The following is a 27,430-nucleotide window of genomic DNA, read 5'->3' on the forward strand; positions in this document are numbered from 1 at the left end:
TTTTATTACATTTATATCCCAACGTTCTTCCATCCAGATGGCGTATGTGGGGAAATCAGATGTTCTCCCATCCAGGCACTGCCCATACCCAGGGCTGCTTAGCTTCAGCAAGGCTGCTGCATCATGTGCCTTCAACCCATCCGAGCCATAGTTTGGTCACCTCTGGAATCTAATGCACCACATCCCCACTCACTTCCGAGAGCCCCGGCTCCCAGTTCTTACTATTCCTGGCTGTCTCATTCCAGATGTTCCCACTAATCTACGGAGTGTTGTGCTACACAATTAGTATCCTGGCGAGTCATTAATCAGTCCAGTGAGGGAAGAAATTGGCGGGGAAAGCCGGCTTCATTCTTTGTCCCATGGAAATGTGACATTTAGGTCTTGTGTACGCTCCTGATAGACCTGGTCGAAACATTCACTCTGTGCAGCAGTCAGATGGTTCTTCCAGTCACCCGAGATCCCTGGAAACCAATAATGAAAGAATTATACCATTAGATTCGAGACAGACATGATGGAGGAAGTATTTTTTGATGTGGCTCATGAGCGACATATGTTTTACAAGGTAACATTTTAAACAATATAGGGTGACCATACGGAAAGGAGGACAGGGCTCCTGTGTCTTTAACCGTTGTATTGAAGAGGAAATTTCAGCAGGTGTCCTTTATATGCATGCAGCATCTGGTGAAATCCTCTCTTCATCACAACAGTTAAAGCTATACTATTGGGCCCGTCCTCACTACCTCCTCGAGACTGCCTGCATTCACACATGCACAAGATCTGCATGTGTGAACAGATTGTGGCAGGATCATCTCAATAAAACATTTACTGAGCAATATATAGGGTTGCTTCCAAAATTTTCATTCCCAGGGTTTTCGGGTTCCAGATGACCTTCTCTCCTTTCCAAATGGAGCATATGCATTTGGGAAATCATCCCCCTCCCCATTTCACACAGGGTTGTTTTATATGTGTGGGACATATCTTGATGTTGTCCTTAGTATGATGACATTCAGATTGTTTTATTGCAGTGTTTTTAAGTATGATGACATCCAGATTGTTTTATTGCAGTGTTTTTAAGTATGACGACATCCAGTTTGCTTTATTGGAGTGCTTTATCAATACACACTAGGAAGGGAGGGGGATGATGCAAATGAATGGAAACTCCACATGCTCTAGTTCCAGAATTTTATGAATTAGTCAAGGAAAGCCAGTGGAACGTAGAGCAGAGCACACCCATGGACCATTCCTCCTGAAGGGTTGTAGAGCTAAATGGAAGCACACTCTGCCCATGTCCATTGGCCAAGGGATTAAGGGATGCTGGATTGTGTGGGTGTGTGGATTGTGTGGGTGTGTGGTTTAGGTGTTTGAGTGTATTATTATAATACATTGTAAGCCAACTAGGTGGTCATTCAGTTGAAAGACAGGATATAAATCTTTGAAATAAATAAATACTAGAGTGGCCTCCTCCAACTGGGTGCTATCCAGATGTGTTGGACAACTCCTAATATCCCCCAGCAACCATGGCTATTGGCTGGAGATGGCAGGAGTTGCAGTCCAACTCATCTGGAGGCCGCTGGGTTAGGGGAAACCTCTCATACAGGAATAGAAGAGTGGAACTCTAGTCATCTCTAGCAATGGGAGATCCATAATGGAATGATAAACATGCCTTCAAAGAGAAGGAGAGGAGGGATAAGCTGAGGGTCCCAGGAGGCAGCTGTGGTTATTGGAAAGAAGGACTGCTTCTCTACACAAGACTGTTAATAATTATATCTGATTTCAGTTTCGTTTCAGAATCGAGATCTGAGTTCTACATGAAGAGTTTTTCTTTCCTGCTGTTTTGCTACATAACCTCTAGGTGGTGGTGTGTTGTAGTGGGGTAATGCAAATACACAAGTAGTTCTTTCGCTGTCAGAAATAATACCCCCATTTCCCCTGCTCTAAAAAAACCTGGGAAAGTGCTGTTAAAAAACAGAAGCTGAACTGGAGGATCACGACATCATCTAAAGAACCTGTAAATAACTTTGAGTAAGGGATCACGAGTGCACGATACATGCCTCATGTAGAAAGCTCGGAGCATGCCAAGTTACAGACCCAGCACCTGGTTCTGAGAGCGTGGAGGTTCTCTTTGAAGATGCTGTGATGTTGGTGGCACTAGAATGCGGGTCGCACACCAATAGCTGCCTTCCCTGACTGAGGCACACCCAGAGGACAGACTGCTCCCCACCCCACGTCCACCCTATTGTCACCTTTGCGGAGAAAGGCACTTTTCTTCTGGTTCATGAGGAAGCGCGGAGAGAGCGAGAAGTTAGACATCTTATTGCTCTTCATGGCTTCAAAGGAAGCGTTGGCCACCACGGAGTCAATAACTGCATCGTCTAAGTTCTTGCCCAGGAACTGGCTGATGCGGACTATGCTCCCCCGGAGGTCCTGGAGCAGAAAAGGGCAATGGGGAGAATGGAAGAGGTTATACTCCCAAGACAAGCCCCCTCAAGCACATTTGCACCACAAACTGAAAATGTTTCCCGTCTGCTTTAGCTGTCTTGGCTTTTCCAAAGGAAAAGATGTTGCTGCAGGGCTTTGGGAAGGATAGGGGCAAAAACTGCTATTCCCGAAGCCTTCACAGAACTATAATTTTCAAGGTTCCTTCTGCAACTGAGCACCCCGGCAATTGACTTGGTTTGATTTGTATTGCCCTAAATATCAACTACCTCCCCTCCCATTCTCAAATAATGCCGGAGCCTTAGCTCCTAGTAGCTAGTGGACATGCATGTCTACTCAGAAATAAACACCAGTGCAGCAGCTTTCAGGCATGCAAAGCAGAGCTCCAGTCTAAAATGTAAAGGCATTTAAAATTTAAATAACCAGCTGGGTTGTTAAAGTTTAAATGACTTTAAATCACTCTTATCTGCAATCACAGAGCAGAGATAAGAATGGAGTTTTATTGCTTACCGCTGAAGAAACACCTCTTTCTTTGTTTTTTCTAAGGATGCTTAGTGTAGGGTGACCCTATGGAAAGGAGGACAGGGCTCCTATATCTTTAACAATTATCTAGAAAAGGGAATTTCAGCAGGTGTCATTTGTGTGTATACAGCACCTAGTGAAATTCCCTCTTCATCACAACAGTTAAAACTGCAGGAGCCCTGCCCTCTTTTATGTCTGGTCACTCTAGTATAGCTCCTGCAGCTTTAACTGTTGTTATGGAAGAGGGGATTTCACCAGGTGCTGCATGCATATAAATCACACCTGCTGAAATTCCCTTTTCTAGACAACTGTTAAAGATACAGGAGCTCTGTCCTCCTTTCCATATGGTCACCCTAGATAAAGTCAACAGTGTCCATGAATCATAGAATCATAGAATAGTAGAGTTGGGAGGGGCCTAAAAGGCCATGGAGTCCAAGCTTATGCCAGGATAAATGTGTTAGTCTTTAAGGTGCCACAAGACTCTTTGTTGCTTTTGCTGCAACAGACTAACATGGCTACCCTCCTGGAAATAGTAAAAATAAAGAAATTTGGGCCTAGTGCATGAATTCTTGGTCAGTCACAGGGGTACAGAGAGAAAGCTGATGCATGTTTACATGTAGTTGAAGACACTCTGATATACTCAAACAATCTGAAGCTTGGCGTTGTTGTTTTAATGTCACTTACTTGAAACCTCAGAGGCAATATCTGCCTCCTAATCTCAGCCAATGCCTAACACAGAGGAAGCCAAGTCCCACGCGACAGAAAGCCAAGTTAAGCTGTAGCGGAATATGCATTGTAGTGGGTAGAACTGATAAGAATTTATTGTATCTTGTAAATATATGTCTGTACATATGTGTTTTGAGATAACTATGACTAACGGAATATATTCTTGGAAATAGAAGCCACAAATAGATCTGTCAAGTGCTGGAAGCAGTACGTAGCGGGGATACCGTCAACTGGGTGTTACTGGTATCAGTGGTTGATCTGGTTACATTGAGAAAAATGAGACTGGTAGCATGACCAGTTCCAAAACTAAAGATGAGGTCATTGTCATCGTGAGAGATATAAAAGGCCAGGATCTGATCAGTTTGAGAGAGAGAGAGAGATACTGGGAGAACGAGAAACCTGCTATATTTGCTTAGGCTGGCTTTGCCCACCATGCTTTCCATTTAAGTAAATATGAACCTATGATATTGACTTAGATTGAAAGAAACCAAGGTTTTACTTAGGGTGACCATTTGGAAAGGAGGACAGGTCTCCTGTATCTTTAACAGTTGTCTAGAAAAGGGAAGTTCAGCAGGTGTCATTTGTATGCATGCAGCACCTGGTGAAATTCCTTCTTCATCGCAACAGTTAAAGCTGCAGGAGCCCTGCCCTCTTGAGAATCCGCTTTAGAATCCGCTACCCACATACTATAATTTTTGAAGCCCAAAACACTTGGTAAAGATTTGCAAATCTATTATTTAGTGGAGTCTGTATTCTCTCTCGATCTGGTGAATCTCAGAGACACCCGATTAAGTTTGAATGGGTGTCTCTAAGATCAACCTGCCCGGTCACTGAGTTCATGCTCCTGGTGGTTCCACATAGACCTATCCTCCAGTTGGAGTCCACCAGGGGAAGAGCCTTCAGTGTGGTGGCTCCCATCTTATGGAATTCCCTGCCTCTGGAGGTCAGGCAGGCGCCAACTTTGTATTCCTTCCGTCGCCTCCTGAAAACGTCATTGTTCCAGGAAGCGTTCCCTTAATGACCAGCTGCGGTTTTATTATCCTTTTAAAATGTACTTTTAATGTGCTTTATTTTTTTATTCAATTTGTCCACCGCTTCGAAATTCTTGAATGGAGAGTGGTATATAAATATAAATAAAATAAAATAAATAAATAAGTTTCAGAAACAAGCTATTCAGATAGAGCGAGAAGCAGTTATTCGTCTCGATGGGATGTTCCCCCTTCATATCTTTGGACCTTGGGGGCAAGCCAGGAACATAAAGTCAGAAGCCAAGGCAGCCACACATCTTACATGCCACAGAGAGGCAGCGTGGGAATAACTCTCCGCACTTTCTGTGACCTTGAGACGCTGGCTATCTCAGCAAACAGAGGTACATTCCGCTCCCAATGGACGTACCTCTGCTTGCAAAATGCAAAGCTGTGTTTACGAGTAAAATAACATAATAACAACCTCTTGCAGCTCCTCGTAGGTGATGAAGAAGAAGTTTTCCTTGTCCTTCAAGTTCAGCCAGCCTTTAACGTGGTCAAACCAGGATCCAAAGGGCACTGCAACCACAAGCAGCATTAGACAGGGACAGGGAGGCATGGAGAATGACTATGGGGTGGGGTTAGGGGCGGAGGGAAGGAGAAAGGGTGACCCTCTAAACCAGGGATGGGGAACATGTGGCCCTCTGGATGTTGCTGGAATGCAATTTCCATCATCCCTCGCCATTGGCTATGCCAGCTGTGGCTGATGAGACTTGCAGTCTACAGAACGGCCAGAAATTTCCCCTACCCCTACTCTAAACCAGAGGAAGGTATAAGAATATCACCCATTCTCACCCGAGGCATTCCATATGGCTTCTTTACCCCGACCTAAATGCGCAGATCTGCGTTTTAGGACACGTGACACAGCTGCTCATTCAACGCAGCGCTGGGTGTTTAACCCAATAATGTGCATATTTGTAGTTGCGATTTACCACGACTTTTGGATCAACCCATCGAGTTTGCACTGCGTTATAGTTATGTGTCCTTGTGGGAGTTAAACCACATTTTGAAATGTGGGCGTAGCTTTGAGGGCAGGACAAAGTGATTGGCCAATTTCCCTCCTTCCCGCCGTTCTCATGTTGAATAATATGACTATGCGGAGGTCCGCAGATAGAGCTTTTAAAATTAAAACAAAGAGGGGGAAACGGGCAGCGAGATGGAGGAGACGTGTTCAGTCCCCCGCTTGCATCCTCGTCCGCTGCCTTGTTCCTTTCCCCACTCGGTTTTCCTCTTATATGAATCTGCGGAGCTCCGCACATAAAGCTTTAGCATTTCGGAGCCTCGTATGTGTGCATTAATAACTGCTGCAGTGTGTCACTCTTTGCCTAGATTCAAATCTACGAAAATTCTGGTTTATATTCAATGAGGAGCAATCCCGTTGTTGTTTAGATGGGGGCCCAGTGACTCACCATCTCCCTTTAGGAAGCCCTCGAGGAACTGATCCAAGGTGCCAGGGTCTTTATAGGGGCGAAACATCGAGGCGAAATGATAGAGGGAGACCACAACATCTTTGGGGTTCCTGACTGTGTAGATGATCTGTTGGCAGAAGGGGGTGGGAAATGAACTGCAATGTCAGAAAATGCAAGCAGAGCCTACCTGTATAAAAAACACTGGGTGGGCTGCACATGCAAACAGGCACCAACGAAAGCAGATTCGCATTTCCACCTCCGCCTCCAGAACTCTAAGGCCGTTGATGAAGGTGGGCAGGAAAAAAACACGCATTTGAATCCTATAGTTCTACAATCCTGCCTTTCAAAAATGAGAGTAGCTGGGGCAGGACCCTGTCTGGTGTCAGGATCTGACCATGCAGCCCCTTCCTTGGTTTGCAAAGCGGAGTCTTGGCATTGAAACTGATCACCAAGACTGGTGAAGCCCTGGCTGAAATTAGGGTGGCCAGCTGCAAAAGAGGACAGGGCCCTTGCTTGAAATTGGGGCTTGCGTAACTTGGACCTGCAACAAAATGTTACAGTGGGTGCTCACCCTCTAGGAAGAGTGCTTCTGTTCAGGTTTGCAGATGGTGCCGGTTCCAGATTCTGGAGGCCCCTTGGGCAAGACACTATCAAGAGGGCCCTCCCTCGGTGAGTCCACCTTCTCATCACCATGGCCACTAGCTGCTCCTTTTCCTTATCCTCTTTCTCATCATGGTTACCACTTGCTTGCTTGACAGGCAAGGAGCCAATGAATGAGTAGGTCATGACAATCTGAGGAGGAGGAGTAACTCCAGGGTCTTTTCTCAGTGGCCCCCTACTGGAGTCTGGGCCCTCACCAGTTGCCCAGCTATGCCTACCCTTGACACTGCCCTTGATTCTAGCAAGACAGTCAGGCCCGCCCTGCGACACTATAATCTGTAAGGGACTCAAACCAACCACTCCTCCAACCTCTCCCTGCTGCCATGTTCTATTACGCTTTTCCGACTGACACTCAATGTTTCATGGCTCTTGGAGGCCACTAAGCTAGGGTGTTCATATGGAAAGGAGGACAGGGCTCTTGCATCTTTAACAGTTGCATAGAAAAGGGAAATTCAGCAGGTGCCATTTGAATGCACACAGTACCTGGTGAAATTCCCTCTTCCGTCACAACAGTAAAAGCTGCAGGAGCCCTGCCCTCTTGACCAGTTACAAAAGAAGGCAGGACTCCTACAGCCTTAACTGTTGTGATGAAGGGGGAATTTCACCAGGCGCTACATGTATACAACTGACACCTGCTGAAAGTCCCTTTTCTAGACAACTGCTAAAGATACAGGAGCCCTGCCCTCCTTTCCATATGGTCACACTACACTACGCATCCACAACCCCTTTTCGGTTTGTTTGTTTTTAAAAAATACTCTGCATCCCTCAGGATTCATGAGAACATGCTGATACCTCCCTCTTATTTCTCAGTTTCCCCATTGGGCCTCCAATCCGGGCAGCATGTAACCACCTGAGTTCGCTATTGGCTCGGTGGTAGAGCACCTGCTTTGCACGCAGGGGGTCCCAGGTTCGATCCCCGGCTTCTCCAGTTTGGGCTCCGAAAGAATCCTGCCTGAAACCCTACGAGAGCTGCTGCCAGTCAGTGTCAACCATACTGGGCTAGATGGACCAAGGGTCTGACTCAGTAAAAGGCAGCTTCCTATGTACCTACGGGATGGTGATGAAAGTGACATGGAAGTGACGCACGTGTGTGTGCGTGTGTCTTGTTGATGACCCCTCCCTTACCTTGGCTTTGGATTTGAAGAAGGACTTTGCAAAGAGCTGCACCGGCAGGTGGGAACTGATAATGCGCGGCGACTTGTTGGTCAAAGATGTTCGGTATCCGATCACCGTCTCGTACCACGGGGCCCGGTCCCAGTTGGGCACTGTTCTGCACCAGGTGGGGTCGCCGTTGCTACAGATGAGGCTTAAAATCTCCACCATCCACACGGTCCCTAAGACCATCCCAAGAAAGCCGCGTTAATGTGTTAAACCTGGGCTTCATTTTGCCCACCAGTGATGATGATTCACTGATATATTCCCACTTTTCCGGGCTCAGAGCTGGGCTAGATTTAGAGCGTCATCAGACGAGCGTTCTATCGCGCGCTCATTACTGCCCACTCGTGATTTTTCGCGCGTCCTTTAGATGACGTCCGCCTCCCACTCCTTCCGCTCGTTTTTCCATTGCAAAGGAAGACCCGGAAAATCCGACTTATTTTTATAAAAACAAAACTTGCTGCCATTTCCTGCTGTGTGCAGGAAAAGCAGCGCAATAAAAGCACCCGCTGAATGGGCCGCCTGATCGCTGCTGCTTCCTCTTTCTCTCCCCCGTGTAAAGAGATCGTCATATTATGGGACAGCAACAACAGGAGGCCGTAGCGACAGTAGGGAAACGCAGAAATGCACTTCCCTCTGCCGTAGGGATTTCTGGCCTCCACCCCACAGCAGCGAAACCATGGGGTTTTCTCCAAAGCGGCAGCAAAGCAGTGCCGTGAAGGCAACTCCCTGAAGCCATGGTCTGTCTGGGGCTCTCTAGGTGGCTACGCTCCACCACCCCCTTCCTCCAATCACTGGTCATTTCCTGGCTTTTGTGCAGTTTTACCCTGTTCTAAAAAGCTGGAATGCCTCTGGAAGGAAAAGCGGCTGGAAGGAAGAGCCTTACACTAAAAGCTGCTAATATAGGCCCTGCTCCATTTGCCTTTGGCCCTGCCTGCCACTGGAACACAGTCCCTGAAAAGTGTCTCTGAAATGAAATTTGGCCCATGGGCTGAAACTGGTTTTAAAATAAGTGTCTGCCTCTTGGTTTTGTTCTGCCTTGAATTTATTTTCGATCTTCTGACCGCTGTTGCACTTTTTGTCTTGTAACTACCATGTTCAGGTTTGGGGGCCTTGGTTTAAAATTATAATGATGTTTCACATCACTTCATTGATCATTTTGCTTTTTAGCCGCTTTGAGCTCCCAATGAGGAAAGACTGAGGGGGGATCTACACTACTGCTTTTAAAGCGCTTCAAAGCACTTTGAAAACGTTTTGAAAACTGTATATGCAGTGTGTCCTGGGCCCCAACAGTTGTCAACTCCAACCCTCTCTAGGAGTACCTGATTTCTGGTAGGTGACATTGAAAATATCATCGTCTCGAACTTGGAAATTGTTTTCCACCATCTGCAACACCTTTTCGGAGTAGATGATTTGAGGAAAGCTGATCCCCTTGTACTGGAAATATTCCTTGAACATCCTGGGGACCAGCAGATAAACGGGAAGTGTGTTAAGTGGTGGCAGAAGTTGATTAAACAGTTGATCCCAAATGAAGATCTTCTGAGGCTGGGGGAGGTAGATGGTTCCTCTAGAAGGGAGAAAGAAATTATGAAATATCAGATATGTTAGTGGGGGGAAAGAGTGCTGTGATGTAGCCAACATTCGAACCCAGATCTTCCTGGTTTTCACTCTTACCTAATACCACAACACACTGGCTCTCCTCTGGCATCATTTTTTAAAATTTCTCCGCTGCGGCACCCCGGTTGTGGAATGAGCTCTCCAGAGCCTGGCGCCTACACTGTACTCCTTTCGTCGCCAGATGAAGACCTTTTTATTTTCTCAGCATTTTAACACCTAATTTAACTTAAATTTAAACTTTGCTGTTTTAATTCTGTATTTCAACCTATATCAATTTCTGCTTTGTGGTTTTACCATGGTTGTGCTTTTTATATTGTATTTGTGTTTTTAGATTTTATCCTGGTTGTGCTTTTTATACTGTATTTTGTATTTGTGCTTTTAACCTGTTGGTTGTTTTATTATGGTTTTAATTTTTGTGAACCACCCAGAGAGCTTCGGCTATTGGGTGGTATAAAATTGTAATAAATAAATAAATAAAATTATTTATTTATTTCATTTTGATACCGCTCAATTGTTAAAGCTTCTCTGGGTGGCTCTCAAAATAAAACTTAAAACCATAAAAGGTTTTGTAAAACTTTAAACAAGCATAATGTTATAACTAAAAGCAGCAGAAGAAAACCAACATAAAAACTAAAGTAAAAAACAACAGCAGCAGCAGTTCAAGAGATCTAAAAAGTACTTAACACCACTTTAAGAACTGAATGGCTTAAAAAGCCTAGAAGAATGAAAAGGGTTTCACTGGTGCCGAAGGACCACAATGTAGAGCTTTTAAAGTTAATACCAGAACTTTGAATTGGGCCTGGAAATGGACTAGTAGTCAATGCAGAATTATGCAGGCTGGTCCCCACAGCTCCAAAATACCAAGTCAGCCCTAAATTCTCTCAGAGTAGCACAATCCTATGCATATTTAGACAGATAAAAATCCTACAACTCCCAGCATTGCTGGACTCTGTCTAAATATGCCTGTGCCCTCGGTGGTACTCAACCACCTAACCTACCTGTTAACAATCTTGCTGCCCTGTTTTGGGGCACCTGAAGTTTCTGGGCCAGCGAAGGGTACACAAAAAATTATGTAGTGCGCTTAAACAACTGCAACCAATGGAAGTTTTTTAAAAACATTAATTTTAAAACCTCAAACTTTAAAAAAAATCTTTAAAATGAATGGATGTGATTCAAATTTGGCATGGCTAAATCCCTACCTAATAGCTATCACAGTGCCAAGTTTCATCTCATTATCTTTAAAAATGATAGATCTGTAAGCATTTTTGTTAATTCCCACTGAATAGAGCTGCCCTTTGGGAAATCTGGTTTTTCCCCTTTACATTTCATAATTCCTCCCTCTCCCAGTTTTGTTACCAAAAATCCTGACAAATCCGGTTTTTCCCTGTCATATGGTCACCATAATTTTGCCCCCCCTTTTTTCAGCCCCCTCCCCGCAAGCTTCTCTGAAATGGAATTTGGCCCTTGGATCAGAAAACATTCAACACCCCCATCCCACATGTTCCAACCCCACTCCTCACTTGAGACCTCAGTGAAGGCCCTGCTCCATGTTCCACCAACAGCAGAGGCAGCTCCTGGCAGTTATAGTATCATTATTATTATTATTATTATTATTATTATTATTATTATTATTATTATTATTATTATTATTATTATATTTTATTTATTTATATAGCACCATCAGTGTACATGGTACTGTACAGAGCAAAACAATAAAATAGCAAAACCCTGCCGCATAGGCTTACATTCTAATAAAATCATAATAAAATAATAAGAAGGGGAAGCTAAAATATGCTAATATTTTTGGTTTTTTGGCCCCGCCCACTTTGCCCCTGGGAGCTTCTCCGAAATTGAATGTGACTCTTGGGCTGAAAGAGGTTCAGAACCCCGACCCCAAAGCATGAAGGCAGCAGCCTGCTCATCTGCCCTCAACATCTAGTATTCCAAGATAGGCTGCTCCTGAACATGGAGGTCCCATATCGGCCGACAGCTGCTGGAATGACCTCCATGAATTTGCCTAATTCTTTTTTTTTTTAAACCCATCTAACTGAGCGAATTCTACACATTACTTCTGTGTTGCATGGAGGAGTACTTACTTTTTGCCTCTTCCTGACCCTGGCGCTGACCAATTTCATGGGCTGACCTACAACGTCTATTGTTATGAGACAAGAGGATAGAAAGACGTCCTTCAGCCTAGGTGACCTGGAACCTCATCAATTTGCCACGTGTGCTCGGTTGGGGAGGCTGCCAAAGCCAAGCGCGTTGTGGCTCATTTCCCTTCCCGCCCCCAGAATCAAACCCAGATTCCACTCGAGGAATGTTCTCCTCATCCCTCGCAGTGAGGACTCGTGCACCGGGGCGGTAGTGGAAACATCAGGCGTTAATACCGCAGAGAAACCAGCCACGCCAGTCAGACCTGACCAGGCCTCTCCTCCTTAGGTGTCAACAACACCTAAGAGATAAATGTCACCTTCCCCAAGCATCTGTGTTTGAGTGTCAAGGCATTCTAAGATATCATGAGAAAACCGCTCGTGTGCCGTGAGGTCGAATCCTCCTCTACTGCCTTTTGGACTCATCTGCCACACCTCTATAGTGGATGAGATCAACGATTAATTACATTTTGACCCCACCCTTCCTCTAAGAGGCTCTGGATATTATACAAAGTTCTCTTCTTCTCCACTCCATCCCTACTCCAATTTTATCCTCTCAACTACTTCTCACCTGTGGGATTGATTGTACCGAGAGGCGGCACAAATACCTGCTTAAGGTCACTGCAGGGCTGAAGAAGGGAGGAGACCTACAATTTAATGAATGTCATGTCTAACCCTACTGCCCCTGTTTTGGGAGAAGATGTTTCAGGTAATCAATCAGAATCAGATTCAGAACTAGAAGATGCAGCGCCAGACACCAGCCAGCCTGTACCAGTGGAGGAGGAAGCTCTCATGGGCGATTCCCCAGCTGGGAGTCAGCCCTCTCCAGAGCTTATCTCTTCAAGGCCAAATCCTACACACTCAGTGGGAAGTGAGGTTTCTTCCAGAGGTGAGCATCCCAACAAGTTAACTGATGCTAGGGTCCGCCAGAAGCTGAAACGCACGGCACGGAAGGAAGGTGTGAGAAAGTTGGTTAGATTACGCCAGAACCTGCCTCCGCACCAGGCGCTCTGAAGTTACGGGTGTTTGAGAAGTGGCTTCCTATTCTTCTTGAATGGACAATTATCTTGCTTAGTTTGCATAGTTTTGCCTAGGGGGACGTTTCCAAGAGGTTAGGCTCTAATTCAGGTAGAAGAGACGTTTGTTGCTTAATAAAAGCTTTGCGGATTACTTAGCAAGCATCGTCATTTACCTCCCATCGAAAGCAGGAGTGTTCTGAGAAACACAACAATGAATGGGAATGGGGAAGAACTAACCCACAATACTGGCTCCCCATGAGAGCAGCCCACTGGCACAAATAAACCCCACTACAAAAAGCATCACACCAGCCCTAACGCTACAGCAGTGAACCCAATTCATGCAGCTCCCAATGCTGGAGCTCCATAGCTCTGGAGCTAGCACCACATCACAGAAGCGAATTAACACAGTCCCTTTGCAACTCTGGATCACCTAACCTGTACCCACAGCCAGAATCATTAACAGTGGAGGCTGATGGCTCCAATGTCAGTGGGGCACTGAACCCGCTCCACATCTTAGTCAGAACCAGTCAGGATTCTCAAAGAGCTATCCAAGGTCCTGACCTTGGATAGCTAAACAGTAAAGACTGAGCTTGTTTTATTATTAGGGCATGAGCTTTTGTGGGCTAAACCCACTTTGTAAGATACCGGAATGGATAGAAACAAGATGGAAAAGGCAGATAGAAAGCAAACATTGCATTTCCATTTAAAAAGACATCTGCAATACTACAGTAAACTACAAGATGGGACTTATAATCTTCCTACAGACTGTAATGACGAAACCATTCAGACAACTGGTTCAAGCCAAGTTCCAAGGTGTTAAATTTAACAATGGATGTCAATTCTGAGGTCTCACGCTGAATTCTGTCTCTAACGTTTTTCTGTTGCAACTCAGCCACTTTGAGGTCTGTTCTCAAATGACCTGGAAGGTTGAAATGTTCCCTACACTGTTAGTCTTTAAGGTGCCACAAACTCTTTATTGTTTTCCTACCAGAGACTAACACAGCTGTCCCTTCTGAACGTTGCATAGCTGCTTTAGGGTTCTGACCAAAACCTTGAGCAACTGACATTAGAGCCCCACCACTGGTCATTCATATATGGTAATTAGGTGGGATCCATGCTCTGGTAACCTCTCGTTTGGATTACGGCAATGTATTATACGTGGGGCTGCCTTTCAAAATGGTCCGGAAACTTCAGCTGGTACAAAATAGGGCAGCCTGTTTACTAACAGGGACTGGCCAGCGAGACCACATCACGCCAATCCTTTTACAACTTCATTGGCTGCCAGTCCAGGTCCGGGCTCGATTCAAAGTGCTGGTACTAACATTCAAAGCCCTAAACGGTTTGGGGCCAGGTTATTTGAAGGAACGCCTCCTCCCATATGTACCTGCCCGGACTTTAAGATCATCCACAGGGGTTCTTCTGCGTGAGCCCCTGCCAAAGGAAGTGAGGCAGGTGGCTACTAGGAGGAGGGCTTTCTCCGCTGTGGCACCCCAGCTGTGGAATGAGCTCCCCAGAGAGGTTCACCTGGCGCTTACACTGTACTCCTTCCGTTGCCAGCTGAAGACCTTTTTATTTTCTCAGTATTTTAACACCTAATTTAACTTAAATTTAAACTTGCTGTTTTAATTCCGTATTTTAATCTATATGAATTTCTGCTGTGTGGTTTTATCCTGGTTGTGCTTTTTATATTGTATTTTGTATTTGTGTTTTTAGATTGTTGGTTGTTTTATTGTGCTCTTCATGGTTTTAATTTTTGTGAGCCATGCAGAGAGCTTTGGCTATTGGGCGGTATAAAAATGTAATAAATAAATAAATTTATTCATTTCATTTATTTAAAATGATTTTAAAAGACCACCCAGATGGGTAGAACGCTATCAAGTCAGCAGATGTTTGCAATCACCTAACAGAGAGAATCATAGAATCACAGAGTTGCAAGGCACCTCAAAGAACATCTAGTCTAACCCCCTTGCCGAAACAGGAAATCCACTATGACATGACCTGTTTATCAGTGGGGATTTGTCAGGATACATGTGGGAGGTTGTTATTTCCAAGCGTGCCAAATCGGATGTGAGGCTCAGCCAGATTGCATCATGCGCCATGCATAGGGTCACCAACTGATCAGAAAAACAACAATCAGCCATGCCCCTTCCTGTAGCTTCAACAGGAGTTTGGTGTGCACAAATCAGAGTGGCAGCTGATCGGTAGGGAGATAAGCACGGTCACCTGCTAACATCTCCAGCATTTGGCACAGACACCGTAATCAGCTGAAATGCTTTCAACCTTACCAACCAAGTATCGTTTCAACCAGAGTCCCAATGTGAATTTCGCCCCCATGCAAGTCAGTTACTATGTGATTCTTATCCTGGGATAACAACCCCTGTCTGAATGAACCAGAAAGAACTTGCGTATTTATCACATGCAAAAGAAATGCAATCGATCAAAACGAATGAGCCGAATTTTAAGTCGCCCCAGTGACTGGAGGGCAGAAGGGTAACGCATTCTGGCTTCTCTAAGTAACCAGGAGACCTAGGGCCACGAGCGGGGTGACCCTATGGAAAGGAGGACAGGGCGCCTGTATCTTCAACAGTTGTATTGAAAAGGGAATTTCAGCAGGTGTCCTTTGTATGCATGCAGCACCTGGTGAAATCCCCTCTCCATCACAACAGTTAAAGCTGCAGGAGCTCTGCCCTCTTGACCAGATACAAAAGAGGGCAGGGCTCCTGCAGCTTTAACTGTTGTGATGGAAGAAGGAATTTCACCAGGTGCTTCATGCATACCAATGAAATTCCCTTTTCTATTCAGCTGTTAAAAATACAACAGCACTGTCCTAGGTACACTGTCCTTTACCCTAGGTAAAGAGGAGATGGGTTTGGCCCTGTCTACCTGCCAGAGAAGAGCGACTGCCTGCAGGGAGACGGCTTTCCCCCTCCCTGCCAGAGAAGAACACCATGCACCAACCGCCCCTTGCCCTGGGACCACAGAAGCAAGCAGATAGAGCACTCTGATCTTATCCATCAAGCAAAGGAACCAGGGACACCAGGCACCGTCTTGATGGTGCCGTTTTGGCGCCATGAGGCACTTGGCTCCCACACTTGTGTTCCGTCCTGGCATCCGCATGGGAAGGAACGCAAGTGAGAACTTACCCAGCTCTGTACAAATAAAAAAAAATTAAATGAGGGGGGAGGAGGAGGAGAGGAACAGGGCCATTCTCCCTTTTTAAATTTTTATTATCTGTATCTGCACAGCTGCGCAGATACTGATAATATTTTTTAAAAAAAGGGGGGAGGAACGAGGCAGCCAAAGGAGGACGCGAGGAGAGGGATGCCGGGCGAACCACCTCTCCTCCCTCTGACCTCCCTCTGGCTGCCCGTTCCTCTGCCCGCGTTTTTATTTTTACAGAGGCACGGGGCCACCCCCTTCCCTGTCCAGCCCATGGCAACCAATCAGGGGGTGCCAGAGGCTGGGACAAGCCTCCGCTTCCAAAAAAGTCAGAGTAAGTGCACGACTTTTTTTCAGCGGAGTTTCCAGGTTTTGCCCCCGGATGGCTTCGCGATGGCGGCTGCATCATGTAGATGCCGTGCCGTTACTGCGAAGCCACCCTGGGGCAAACCCTTCCTATAGACATGCTCCAGTTGCTATTCAGGGCAAGGGTCCATCGACCTGGCCCAAGGTGCATTCAGGTGCCTGCTTATAGCTCACTATGTTGCTCTGGCCTGGATCTCTGCTTCTCGACTTTCCCTCTTTCCTTGTGTGACTTGGGCTTAGTTTGTAACCTGTCAGCCTCTTTCTATTTTTAATTGTTCTGAGCCATTTTGGAAAACAGTCTGAAAAGTCGGATAAAATACAGTCAGTAAGTAAATATTTGTTCAGTTTTTGTCCTACCCTTCCACCCATGTTGCTCAGGCAAGTACGCATGGTGCACTCAGAAACTTTTTATCCTCCCAAAAACCCTTTGATGCGGGTTAGGTAGCTTCACAGCTAAGTGGAGATTTGAACCTGGATCTCCCTGCTTCCTAGGCTGACCCTCTAACCCAGCATTCCCCAACTTGGTGCCCTCCAGATGTTTTGGACTACAACTCCCAGCATTCCTGACCCTTGGCCATGCTGTTTGGGCCTGATGGGAGTTGAAGTCCAAAACTGGAGGGCCCTGGGCTGGGGAAGGCTGCATAGCCACCACACTGCTGTGGCTCGGACGTCAAGGATCAACAGACAGCATTCTTGGGGCGATTCACTGTCCTGGCGGGTGATATTTTGTGCGATCACGGTCTGGTCCCCATTGCCCCCGCGCGCTTTACCCGACGCCATTGCCATGCAGTTGTTGTCCCACTTCTCCCCCGTTTTTCGCGTGTTATTTTGCTACGAGGAAAATGCAGCACTTTGGGGCGTTCATGCGATGAAACCACCATTGTCTCCCCGCGTAATCCTCCCATTGTGCTACGTCCTGCTTGGGTGGGCGGGTGTTGGGCGGTGCCGTGTTGACGAGGATGAGTTGGGCGGGTCTCCTTCTGCCCCTCTGCTTCTGCTCAGCTCCATATTTCAGGAATGCTTAAGCAGATGGGCAATGGGAAGGAGGACGTGAGCACTTGCAACCCGTTTCCATTTAATCCCCCCTCTCAGTGTACACTAGGGTGACCACATGGAAAAAAGGACAGGGCTCCTGTAACTTTAACAGTTGTATTGAAAGGGGAACTTCAGCAGGTGTCATTTGTATGCACGCAGCACCTGGTGAAATCCCTTCATCACAACAGTTATTTATTTATTATAATTGGGAGGCTGCCCTCCAGCAACATATGTATTTGGGTCTAAAAGAGTGTTTTTGTGATTTGGAGCTCAGACTCCATCCATTTGCCATCTGGGAACTTAGTATCTTGTGACCACGATGGCAGCTATTTTATGAATGGGCAAGTCCCTCCCTGACAGTCATTTTGTGAGAGCTCCCATAACACTTTCCTTTAAAAGAAAGTTATTATTTCCAAACATAAAAAATCAAACAGGAAAGCAAACACTTTCCCAACATTTCATATATACCCACCGACACAAAAACGGTTGGGAAGCCCTGAGATAGTGGATTGGATCTAGTCTTAGTCATATTTAGGGTAGCCCCATCGAAATCACTCAATGGGACCAACTTGATTTCAATGGGTCTATTCTAAGTACGACTTAGGCCAGATCAGGATATAACACCAAGCAGGATATAACACTTTGAAAGTGGTTTGGAAATGATATATGGAATGTGTCTTGAGTCTCAACAGTTGTCAGCGCACTTCAAAACTGTTATAAAGCAGTAGTGTAGATCCTGCCCTGGTCTAGAACCAACCCAGTATATACTGTTGGGAAACACTGATGCATCATCTCTCTTTTCTTGCTCAAGGCGTTTTTTATAGACGGACATGATGGGCTTTGCTGATTCAGGAATTTGAAGACTAGTGAGCATGTATTATTATTGTTGTTGTTGTTATTCCAGGACAACTGGTCTATGTATGCCCTTGGCTGAAGGTCAGTTTTCTCTTCCTATGGATTGGGGGATTTGAAGAAAGTTCCCCTTGGGGAAGAAGCCAGGTTTCTCAACACAAAGCCATCAACTTCTCCTAATTATAAACGGTTGCACATCTCAAGCAACCAGGCAACTTGGCCTCCTACAAGCTGCAGCTCCCAGGAGAAATTAGGAGCTAACCTGCCTGAGTCAAAATAAACACACTAGCTCTATTTTTGTCTTTGCAGCGCCCAAACACAGGGCTCAGTAAGTCTCCCAAACTGACTCGCCCAAGGCAGATCATGTAACTTGGGGAGCTGTCCAGGTGCCTGGATCCATTGGCTTCCAAGATCCTTGTAGACCCAGGGGCTGGATAGTTGAAAGAAGCTCAGGGCCACAGTGAAAGGCGAGGGCTCCTGCCAAAGGAGCACTTTTTACCGGTTGCATGGTTAAGGGGGAAACTGAGGCCTCCAAGACGACATACCAAATAGATTGCACAGAGGACATGTTAGAAGAGGGTGTGTGAAAACTCCACCCGATATGTTCAGGGCCGGTGCTACCATAGAGGCCACTTAGGCGGCCGCCTAGAGCGCCAAGCTAAGAGGGGCGCCAGGTGCCGCACAGCACTCACAGGCGTTGTTGGCTGTAAGCCGGGCCCCGGGCCCACCCAGCCGAAGCGAAGCCAGGGACACTGGGGTGGGGGTGGGGCTCCACGTTCAGACTTCTGCCTGAAAGCCGCTCGAGCCGCCCGGAAGCTGCCCTCCCAGAGCCGGGAGGCCACCGCCTCCAGAACAAAAAGCATGTGGCAAGCTCGACCCTGGCCCAAGCCAGCCTCTGCCTTACTCCCAAGGAAAGGGCACCAGGTCACCTCGCCTCTCTCCTCAAACAGACCGCGATGTCCAGGCAGGCCGGCAAGCGGGACTCCCTCTCCCTTCCTGCAGGAAAGCTAGGGACTTGTGGACTCCTCGCAAGGCAAACTCTCCTGCTTCCCGATCCTGCGCGCGTGGATCAACAGAACTTGCATCCGAGAAAGCGTTGCACCGGGAGGCACCAGTGTGGCCCGATCTGCCTATGCCTCTTTCCTCGGAAGCCTTATTCCCCCGAGTAAACGTGCGGAGGGGATTGGGACGCCAGGCTGCAGAGCGGGTTGCGTTCACATGGAAGTAAGTCCCGGTGAATTCCAGACGGCTTGGTCCCAAATCGAAGTGAGCCAGTCCCAGCTCTCCACTCGGCGCACACATTCGGACTTCCGCGCAATTGGGGAGGGGGGGGCAAGTAGCTTGACTTGCCTAGGGCGCAAAATAGTCTGGCACCGGCCCTGGATATGTTGACAGGGTCACCAACCAACGTCCCTTCTTCCGTGAGCAACGGGAACAATCTATATGGGGTAGCTGGATTAGAGTAACCCTATGGAAAGGAGGACAAGGCTCCTGTATCTTTCACAGTTGTGTAGAAAAGGAAATTTCAGCAGGGGTCATTGGTATGCATGTGGTGCCCGGTGAAATGCCCTCTTCATCACAACAGTTGAAGCTGCAGGAGCCCTGCCCGCTTTTGTATCTGGTCACTCTAGGTAAAGAGGGCAGGCCCCCTGCAGCTTTAACTATTGTGATGAAGAGGGGATTTCACCAGGTGCTGCAGGCATACCAATGGCACCTGCTGAAATATCTTTTTTTAGACAACTGTTAAAGATTCAGGAGCCCAGTCCACCTTTTCATAGGGTCACCTTAAGCTGGATGCAAAAAAAGGACTTTTGGTTGTTCAATTCGATGGCAAGGTATGAATTTCCTGAATTGATCTTCCCATCCTCAGGCACAGTTCTCATCCTCCTCGTCTATTCAAACTAGCCAGGAAGAATACATCAAACACTCTCCTGTGACTCTCCACAGTTCATCTGCCTCTTTGATCCCTTTATTCATTCCCCCCTCTCCTTTCCTTCTTCTCTTTTTCTCCATCGTTTTCTTTCTCCATTCTTACTTTCTCGTTCCTTCTTTTTCTCCTCTTTCGTTTTCTTTCCCTTCTCTCTCTTCCCTCAGCCTCACTCTTTCCTCCTCCCCTTTCTCTGCTTCTCCCTCCATCACGTCCTCTTTGATTTCCTTCTCTCTCTCATCCCCCTATAGCCCACCATTTCTTGCCCTTGGTTCTTTCTTTCTCTCCTCTCTTCCTTCTCCCATCTGGTTGACACTCCCCCGATCCCAAACAACGCAAGCTTGCAGTCTTCTCGCCAATCTCTGTACAAACTCACAAAGAAGCAGGAGGACTGGACAGGAGAACCACCAATGATGCTTCTCTACCAGTACTCCTAAGCCAGTGCACAGACATCCTTCCCTCTTGCATGCCCTAATTTCTGCACCGGGCCAGGATATTACACTCAATCCACCTGCAAACAACTCCATCACTTGTCTTGAAACACACTCTGGCTTGATCCAGCCATCTCCCCTTGCATCCAGGTACTCACCTGTCTGATCTCTCGTTGCTGTGTTCCTTCCCAAGAGCCACAGGGTTAAACTGCAGTACCAAAGGCAGCCGATATCTCTTTATACTTCTCGGCTCAAGCTCTGGCAAGGTTGCCCTCCCCCATCACATACACACACACACACACCTGTGCATCTCTCTCCTACTTACCTGGATTGCGTACAACTGATGCCCCAGCTGATCTCTGGAGTTGTCACAATTCAAGGATTTCCCCTATGGTTATGTGCTTGGTTGACTCACTCTAAAGGGTGTTGCACTATGAGACGGATGCAGGGTTGGGTTGCATGTCGGCATCTTGGACGAAGATCAGAACGCTTCCTACGCCAGACGGACAGGCAGAGAAGGCTCACAAGAGCCCCAGCTGCATTTCCACACTTCTGGATTCAGCTGCAGGGAAACTGGGCAGGTGCGTATTCGAAAACTCAAAGAATTGAACCTCCCATTGTGAAATGAAAAAAAAAATGATTTTTTCTCCCTCTGGGGGCCAGTTCTGTACAACCTCTAATTACGCTGGGTCTGAGCCAAATGTTGCTTCCCTCTTTAGATAAATGTATTCCAGAAGGGACTGGGATGGACAATTTTAATTTCTTCTTTTGGAAGTTGAAGTAAAAGGAGTGGGGGGAAACCTGGTACAAATTCCCGATGGCAAACTGAGGTGACGCCAAATTCTGATCTCAAATCTGTTTATGATATATATCTAGTCACTGCTGATTCCTATTTCAGAGCCTTACTTTTAGTCCTGTGGTAAATCCACAGTCATTTTGGATTCCAACAAGGCAAAATCCATTCTGGTTTCAATGTGGTCCCCACACCACCATATACCCCCCCCCCAATATTTATTCCAGTTACCAAGGGCACGTTTACTCAAAGGGTTTGCCCCCGGGTGGCTTTGCAGTAGTGGCACATCATCTACATGATGCAGCCGCCATTGAGAAGCCATCCGGGGGCAAAGCCCTGAAACTCCACTGCAAAAAAGTCGGGCACTTACCCCGACTTTTCTGGCAGCAGAGGCTTGTCACAGCCCATGGCGCCCCCGATTGGTCACCATGGGCTGGACAGGGAAGGGGGCGGACCCATTCTTCTCCCCCTCCCCCCATGGTAAATAATTTTTTAAAAGGGAGGAGGAAAGGAAAGGGGGCATTCCTCCCCCTGATTTTTTAAAAATTGATTATCTGTATCAGCGCAGCTGCACAGATAAAGATAATAAAATAAAATAAAAAATGGGGGGAGAGGAATGGGCAGCCACGGGGAGGTCAGAGGGAGGACAGGTGGTTAGAGTGCCCTGCGTCCCTCTCCTCGTCCTCCTCTGGCTGCCTCGTTCCTGCTCCCTTGTTCCTTTCCTCCTCAGTGGCAGGGAAAGTTCGCACTTGCATTCCTTCCCATGCAGGTGTTGGAAGGAACGCAAATGTGGGCACAAGGCACCTCGCGGCACCAAAAGACTCGCCCTTAATTCACATCATATATAATATCACAATGCGTTCCCTTTGGGCATCACATTTCCAGGACGCTTGAGTTTTTTGAAATGTCTATCTAGAACATCCAAGTCTTGAACCCTTGCCACATGGAAAAGAAAACCAGAGGATCAGAGCATGTGCGGATGTGCTGGAAGGCACCCCAAAATGCGAGTTCCTCCACCACATAGACAGATTTCTCACCCTTTGCGCCTTCTCTAGGCCAGTCTCTAGACAAAAGAATAAAAAGCAGACGCAACTCTGTCAGAAATGGCAATGTTCAGGAACCAGTGGGAGAACAGTCCGGTCTCCAAGGTCTTTCAGCTACAGAGCTGTTTCTATTCGTTACATGCATATCCTGCTTTTCTCTCTCTCTGTCTAAGGAGCTCAAAGAAATGGGGGCCTAGTCCGCCTCTCTCCCACTCAAGGCTGTTTCTTGTCTCAACCAACAAATCACTGCAGCCCTTTAGTTGACCTGTAGGGCATTCTGAGAAGACATTTTGCATTTGATTCTGTAAAACCGGAGTGGGCACAAGGTAGATAACCCGACTTTTTGGACTTCAACTCCCAGAAGCCATTGCCAGGAATGCTAGGATCTATTTTTCAGCCTGGAGTTCCACATTGGACATCTGCTGCGGTGTTCTACTATGCTTCTATACAGTCTAATATTTTTAAATATTTAAAAACCTGATGGAACACTTCTCCTGGCATGAATCAACCTGTACACTACATTCAGCATCTAAGACCCTCTTCCACGTGCCTCCTCTGAGGGAGGCTTGGAGGGTGGAAACAAGGGTGAGGGTCTTCTCAGTGGTGGCCCCCCAATTTTGGAATGATCTCCCTGACAAGGCCCCCCTGGTGCCAACATTATTTTTTCAGCAGCTGGTTTTCTCTCAGGCATTTGGTAGTATATAATGAGTTTTTAATCAGGTCTTAAATTGTCATTGGTTGATTATTATTATTTTTTTAAAAAAATTATAGATATATGTTGTCTGGCTGTGTGCTCTCTATATTTTTGTGTAACAGTTTGCACTTTATACATTGTATTTTTATGGGGTTTTAATCTTTGTGAACCACCCAGCTTCGGCTATGGGGCAGTATAGAAACATAATAAAGGAAAGGAAACTATTGCTCTCACAAATGATTGCTGAACTTATATTGTAAACATTTCAGCTTGATGTAAAAACAAATGCCACTGACTACCCTCTTGTATTTCATGGTCCTTACCATTTATTTCTCTTTACCAGCCTCCATGTGCCCTTCAGAAGTGTGGGATTACAGCTCCCAATATCCCCAACCACCATAGCCATAGCGGTGTTGGTGATTATTATGGGAGTTGGAGAAGGCTCCTCTCTACTTGTGCACATGTGCATGTATATATATGAGATGGGCAAGGAGAAGACTTCTTGCATTCCTATTCAGCCCACAACAGCTCGTACCAATAATAAGGTACCACAGGGTGCTTGGGTGCTTTTGCTGCAACAGGCTAACATGCCACCCTTTTGGAATTAGTTTTCCCAGGACTCCTTTGTGGAAAATCATGACTGTCAAACTGGTTTTGATTGGTGATGCTTATAATCCAGATCATCAAGCATCTCAAACTGTTTAGCCACTATGGTTACAACACACAAGCCCTGTACCTAGGTGCCCTGCAGACAATTAGGACAGAAATTAACACCGCCACGCTACCATTCCTTTGTTGTGTAAAATTAGGGTGACCATATGGAAAGGAGGACTGGGCTCCTGTATCTTTAACAGTTGCATAGAAAAGGGAATTTCAGCAGGTGTCATTTGTAGGCATGCAGCCCCTGGTGAAATTCCCCCTTCATCACAACAGTTGAAGCTGCAGGACCAGATACAAAAGAGGGCAGGGCTCCTGTGTTTTGTTAAAAAAAAAAAATCCAAACAACAAGTGATGTACTTAGTGTTGTGTCTCGTCTGGCCCTAAGACATGGTGGGATGTAGCTCCTTCGAGGAAGATGGTGATGCAAACACAGTGCAAGTAGCAGCAATGTCAGAAAGAGATCGACCCTCAAGCTTGTCGAAGGCAACAGGTGAGAGAATGGCAAATAAGGAGTGAAGGTGTAAATACCGATTGACTAGGTTCACACAACATGACAACCCATACTCAACCTTGTGTGTGGGTTGTCGTTGAACTGTGGGGTGTTTTGAACTGTGGGTTGCTGTGTCTTCTGAACCCAGCCATGTTAACCACAGACAAACCATGAAGAAACCCCATAGCTTGCTGTTGGCTTGTGAACTGTGGTTTGTTTATGGTTAACAAACCATTGTTTGTTATTGCTGATGGTTTCAGACAACACAATAACCCATGTGTCAGTGACAACCCATGGTTCAACGAAAACCGACATTCGATCCATGCTCAGCCTTGAGTGTGGGTTATTGTGTTGTGTGAACGCAGTCATTGAGACATCTTTTTAAAAGTCATACTCAATTTGAGAATGGCAAGGTTTTAGGCCTAGCCCTTCTCCAATGTGGCACCCTCCTGGCATTTCAGATTACAATTCCCATCATCCTCAACCCCCATGACCAATGTTGGGCTGGTAGGAGTTGTAGTCCACAACACCTGGAGGGTGCCAGGTTGGGATAGGGTGTATTCAGCTTAAATGCAGGCAAACAGGGAAAGAGGAGTTAGTGATCTGGGGGCGAGGGTTCTCACTTAGCCCAGCTGTGTGGGATGGGACAGGGCTTGTGAAATAGCCGTCTTTTCAGAAGAGTAAATGTCAGATTTTGACCTTAAATCTGTCTTTGGTCACTCCTGATTGCTATGTTGTGAGTGCTCCACTTTCTGTACTGAGTCACTCTGGATTACAATTGGACAACAACAAATTCCATTCTGATTTCAATGCCACCCAACCCACATCCTCCGTGATATTCATTCCAGTAACCAGGTTGGACTTGGCTAACTGTAGTTTGAAATCTCATAACGTTAATATACTACAAACAGTTTTATAAAAAAGTATCTTATGCTAAAAAAACTCACCTTTAATTCAGATCACAGACCCTAACGGCAACACCTTTTAGATCCTACTTCCGCAGTGCCTTCGTTTTTGAAATGTGTACCTAGGATTCCAAGTTTAGAGCCTTCTGCGCACGGAAAGGACGCAGGCCAGCAAACGAAGAAAGCCAGAGGGTCAGAGTATGCTGTGCGCATGTGCCAAGAGGTGCCCCCAAATTCCTGATCCCCTCATAGAACAAGAGTTCTGAACCTTTCTGCCTTCTGCATAGGACAAACAGGCCAGTCTCTGGGCAAAAGAATAAGAAATGGACACAAATCCAGCATAAAAAATGACAACATTCTGAAACAAGTGGGAGAACAATTCAAGGACGCTCCATTGCAGAGCTGAAAGTTGCCATTCTGCAACAAAGAACATTTAAAGGGAGCTGCCAGGGTAAAATTCCTGAACTGGGATGTATAATTTACTTTGATTCTGTTCACCCCGGACTCATATGAGACCCAGGTTTCCCCTCTCCTTTCAGGTGTTAGATTGTGTTGTCATCAGTGTTATTGCTGTTGTGAATCATAATCATAATAATACATTTATTTCTTACCCGTCTCTCCATTCTGATCGAGGCGGGGAACAACAAATGATAAAATAAATAATACTCAAATAAAACATAATATACATTGTTAAAAACATCCTTAAAAACATCCTTAAAAACATCCTAAAAACATCTTAAAATTCCACTGGATAGGCCTGCCGGAAGAGATCAGTCTTTAGCTTTCTTGAATGCTACTAGACTGTTAAGTTGACGTGTCTCCTCCAGCAGGCCATTTCAGTCTGGGAGCAGCAGAAGAGAAGGTCCTCTGGGTAACAGTTGTTAATCTAGTTTTTGCTAGCTGAAGTAGATTTTCCCCAAATAATAATAAATTCCAAATAATAATAAATTATGGTTGTACTTACATTGTACAATCTGAGCTTTGCATAGAAATGCCTCTGTCTGGATCTCTTGTATATACGAACCTTGTAGTTCTTCCTGGGAGTTGAAGGATACAGCCCCACAGTGGCTCTTGGACTCCTGCCCAGAGACAGAGGCCAGAGTGTGCTTCCACTGCCCAGGTCAAGGAATAGTTGGAGCAGAATATTCTTTCTGGCCGGGAGTGGTAAAGCAAACTTCCTGCAGCTGGTCTTACTACCCTGGGCGATGGATGTAGCCAGTGAAGGCTGGTGGCTCTGATGTCAGTGGGATGGTAAATCCGCTTGGGGTTTCAGTCAGAACTCTAAAGGAGCTATCCAAGGTGCAAATTCACTGTCCCACTGACCTCAGAGCCACCAGCCTCCACTGGAAGTAGCTATTCACCCTTACCTGCAAAGAGCACATGTGAGGCAGTTCCGCAAAGGATCATAGACTAGGTGGCTTGTTTGAACCTTCTACACCAGGGTTAGGCAATCCGGTGCCTTCCTGATATTTGGGACTACATCTTCCACCAGCCCCAGTCAGCATGGCCAATGGTCATGGATCATAGGAGTTGTAGTCCAAAACATCGGGCAGGTTCTCCTATTTATTTATTACATTTATTACATTTTTATTCCACCCAATAGCCGAAGCTCTCTTTTCTACACATTCAGCATGGCCACCTATTTTCCCTGTCTCAGCTCTTATACTTTTAACACCACGTAGACATTTGGTATTCAAAGCTTTGCCTCTCAGGGACAGAAGTGACGGTAAGAGAAGAGTTCCCTGCTACAGATACAGAACAAGGCCATGCGTGGAACAGGAAGGCAAGGGGAGAAAGCGAGCGATCCTGCCACAATAATATCTAGCACTCCTTGTTTGTTCTTTTGTAGGATGACTCACACACTCATAGAATCATAGAATAGTAGAGTTGGAAGGGGGCTATAAGGCCATCGAGTTCAACCCCCTGCTCAATGCAGGAATCTACCTTAAAACATACCTGACAGATGGTTGTCCAGCTGCCTCTTGAAGGCCTCTAGTGTGGGAGAGCCCACAACCTCCCTAGGTAAATGGTTCCATTGTCGTACTGCTCTAACGGTGAGGAAATTTTTCCTGATGTCCAGCTGGAATCTGGCTTCCTGTAATTTCAGCCTGTGTTATTCCCTGTCCTGCACTCTGGGAGGATCGAGAAGAGATCCTGGCCCTCCTCTGTGTGATAACCTTTTAAGTATTTGAAGAGTGGTATCTCTGTCTAACTACCGCCCTGTCTCTTTGTTGCCATTTGTTTCAAAGATCCTGGAGCGTGCGGTCTACTCTCGCTGTCTTGACTTTCTTTCTAGTAACTCTGCTTTGGATCCTTTTCAATCTGGATTCCGTCCTCTGCATTCCACCGAAACAGC

The 27,430-nt window shown here is 46.2% G+C and overlaps 1 protein-coding gene across 4 annotated transcripts; it reads right to left on the minus strand.

The window, feature by feature from the left end:
• LOC134406924 (sulfotransferase 2B1-like) lies at positions 1-26,180 on the minus strand. Of its 4 annotated transcripts, none has more exons than XM_063138596.1 (8): positions 26,039-26,180; positions 25,117-25,217; positions 9,256-9,500; positions 7,904-8,112; positions 6,119-6,245; positions 5,134-5,228; positions 2,244-2,424; positions 1-461 (listed from the first exon to the last, which is right to left on the minus strand). In XM_063138596.1, the coding sequence occupies exons 3-8, from the start codon at positions 9,389-9,391 to the stop codon at positions 346-348; spliced, it is 864 nt and encodes a 287-aa protein (XP_062994666.1). In that variant the 5' UTR covers positions 9,392-9,500; positions 25,117-25,217; positions 26,039-26,180; the 3' UTR covers positions 1-345. The 4 variants fall into 4 exon arrangements, with proteins under 4 accessions (XP_062994666.1, XP_062994665.1, XP_062994668.1 ...); XM_063138595.1 differs by having other exon boundaries at positions 25,117-25,378; XM_063138598.1 differs by lacking the exons at positions 25,117-25,217; positions 26,039-26,180 and adding an exon at positions 20,815-20,835.
• Positions 26,181-27,430: the final 1,250 nt, after the last annotated feature.

Source organism: Elgaria multicarinata, chromosome 11 (assembly GCF_023053635.1).
Source record: "Elgaria multicarinata webbii isolate HBS135686 ecotype San Diego chromosome 11, rElgMul1.1.pri, whole genome shotgun sequence".
NCBI lineage: Eukaryota > Metazoa > Chordata > Lepidosauria > Squamata > Anguidae > Elgaria > Elgaria multicarinata.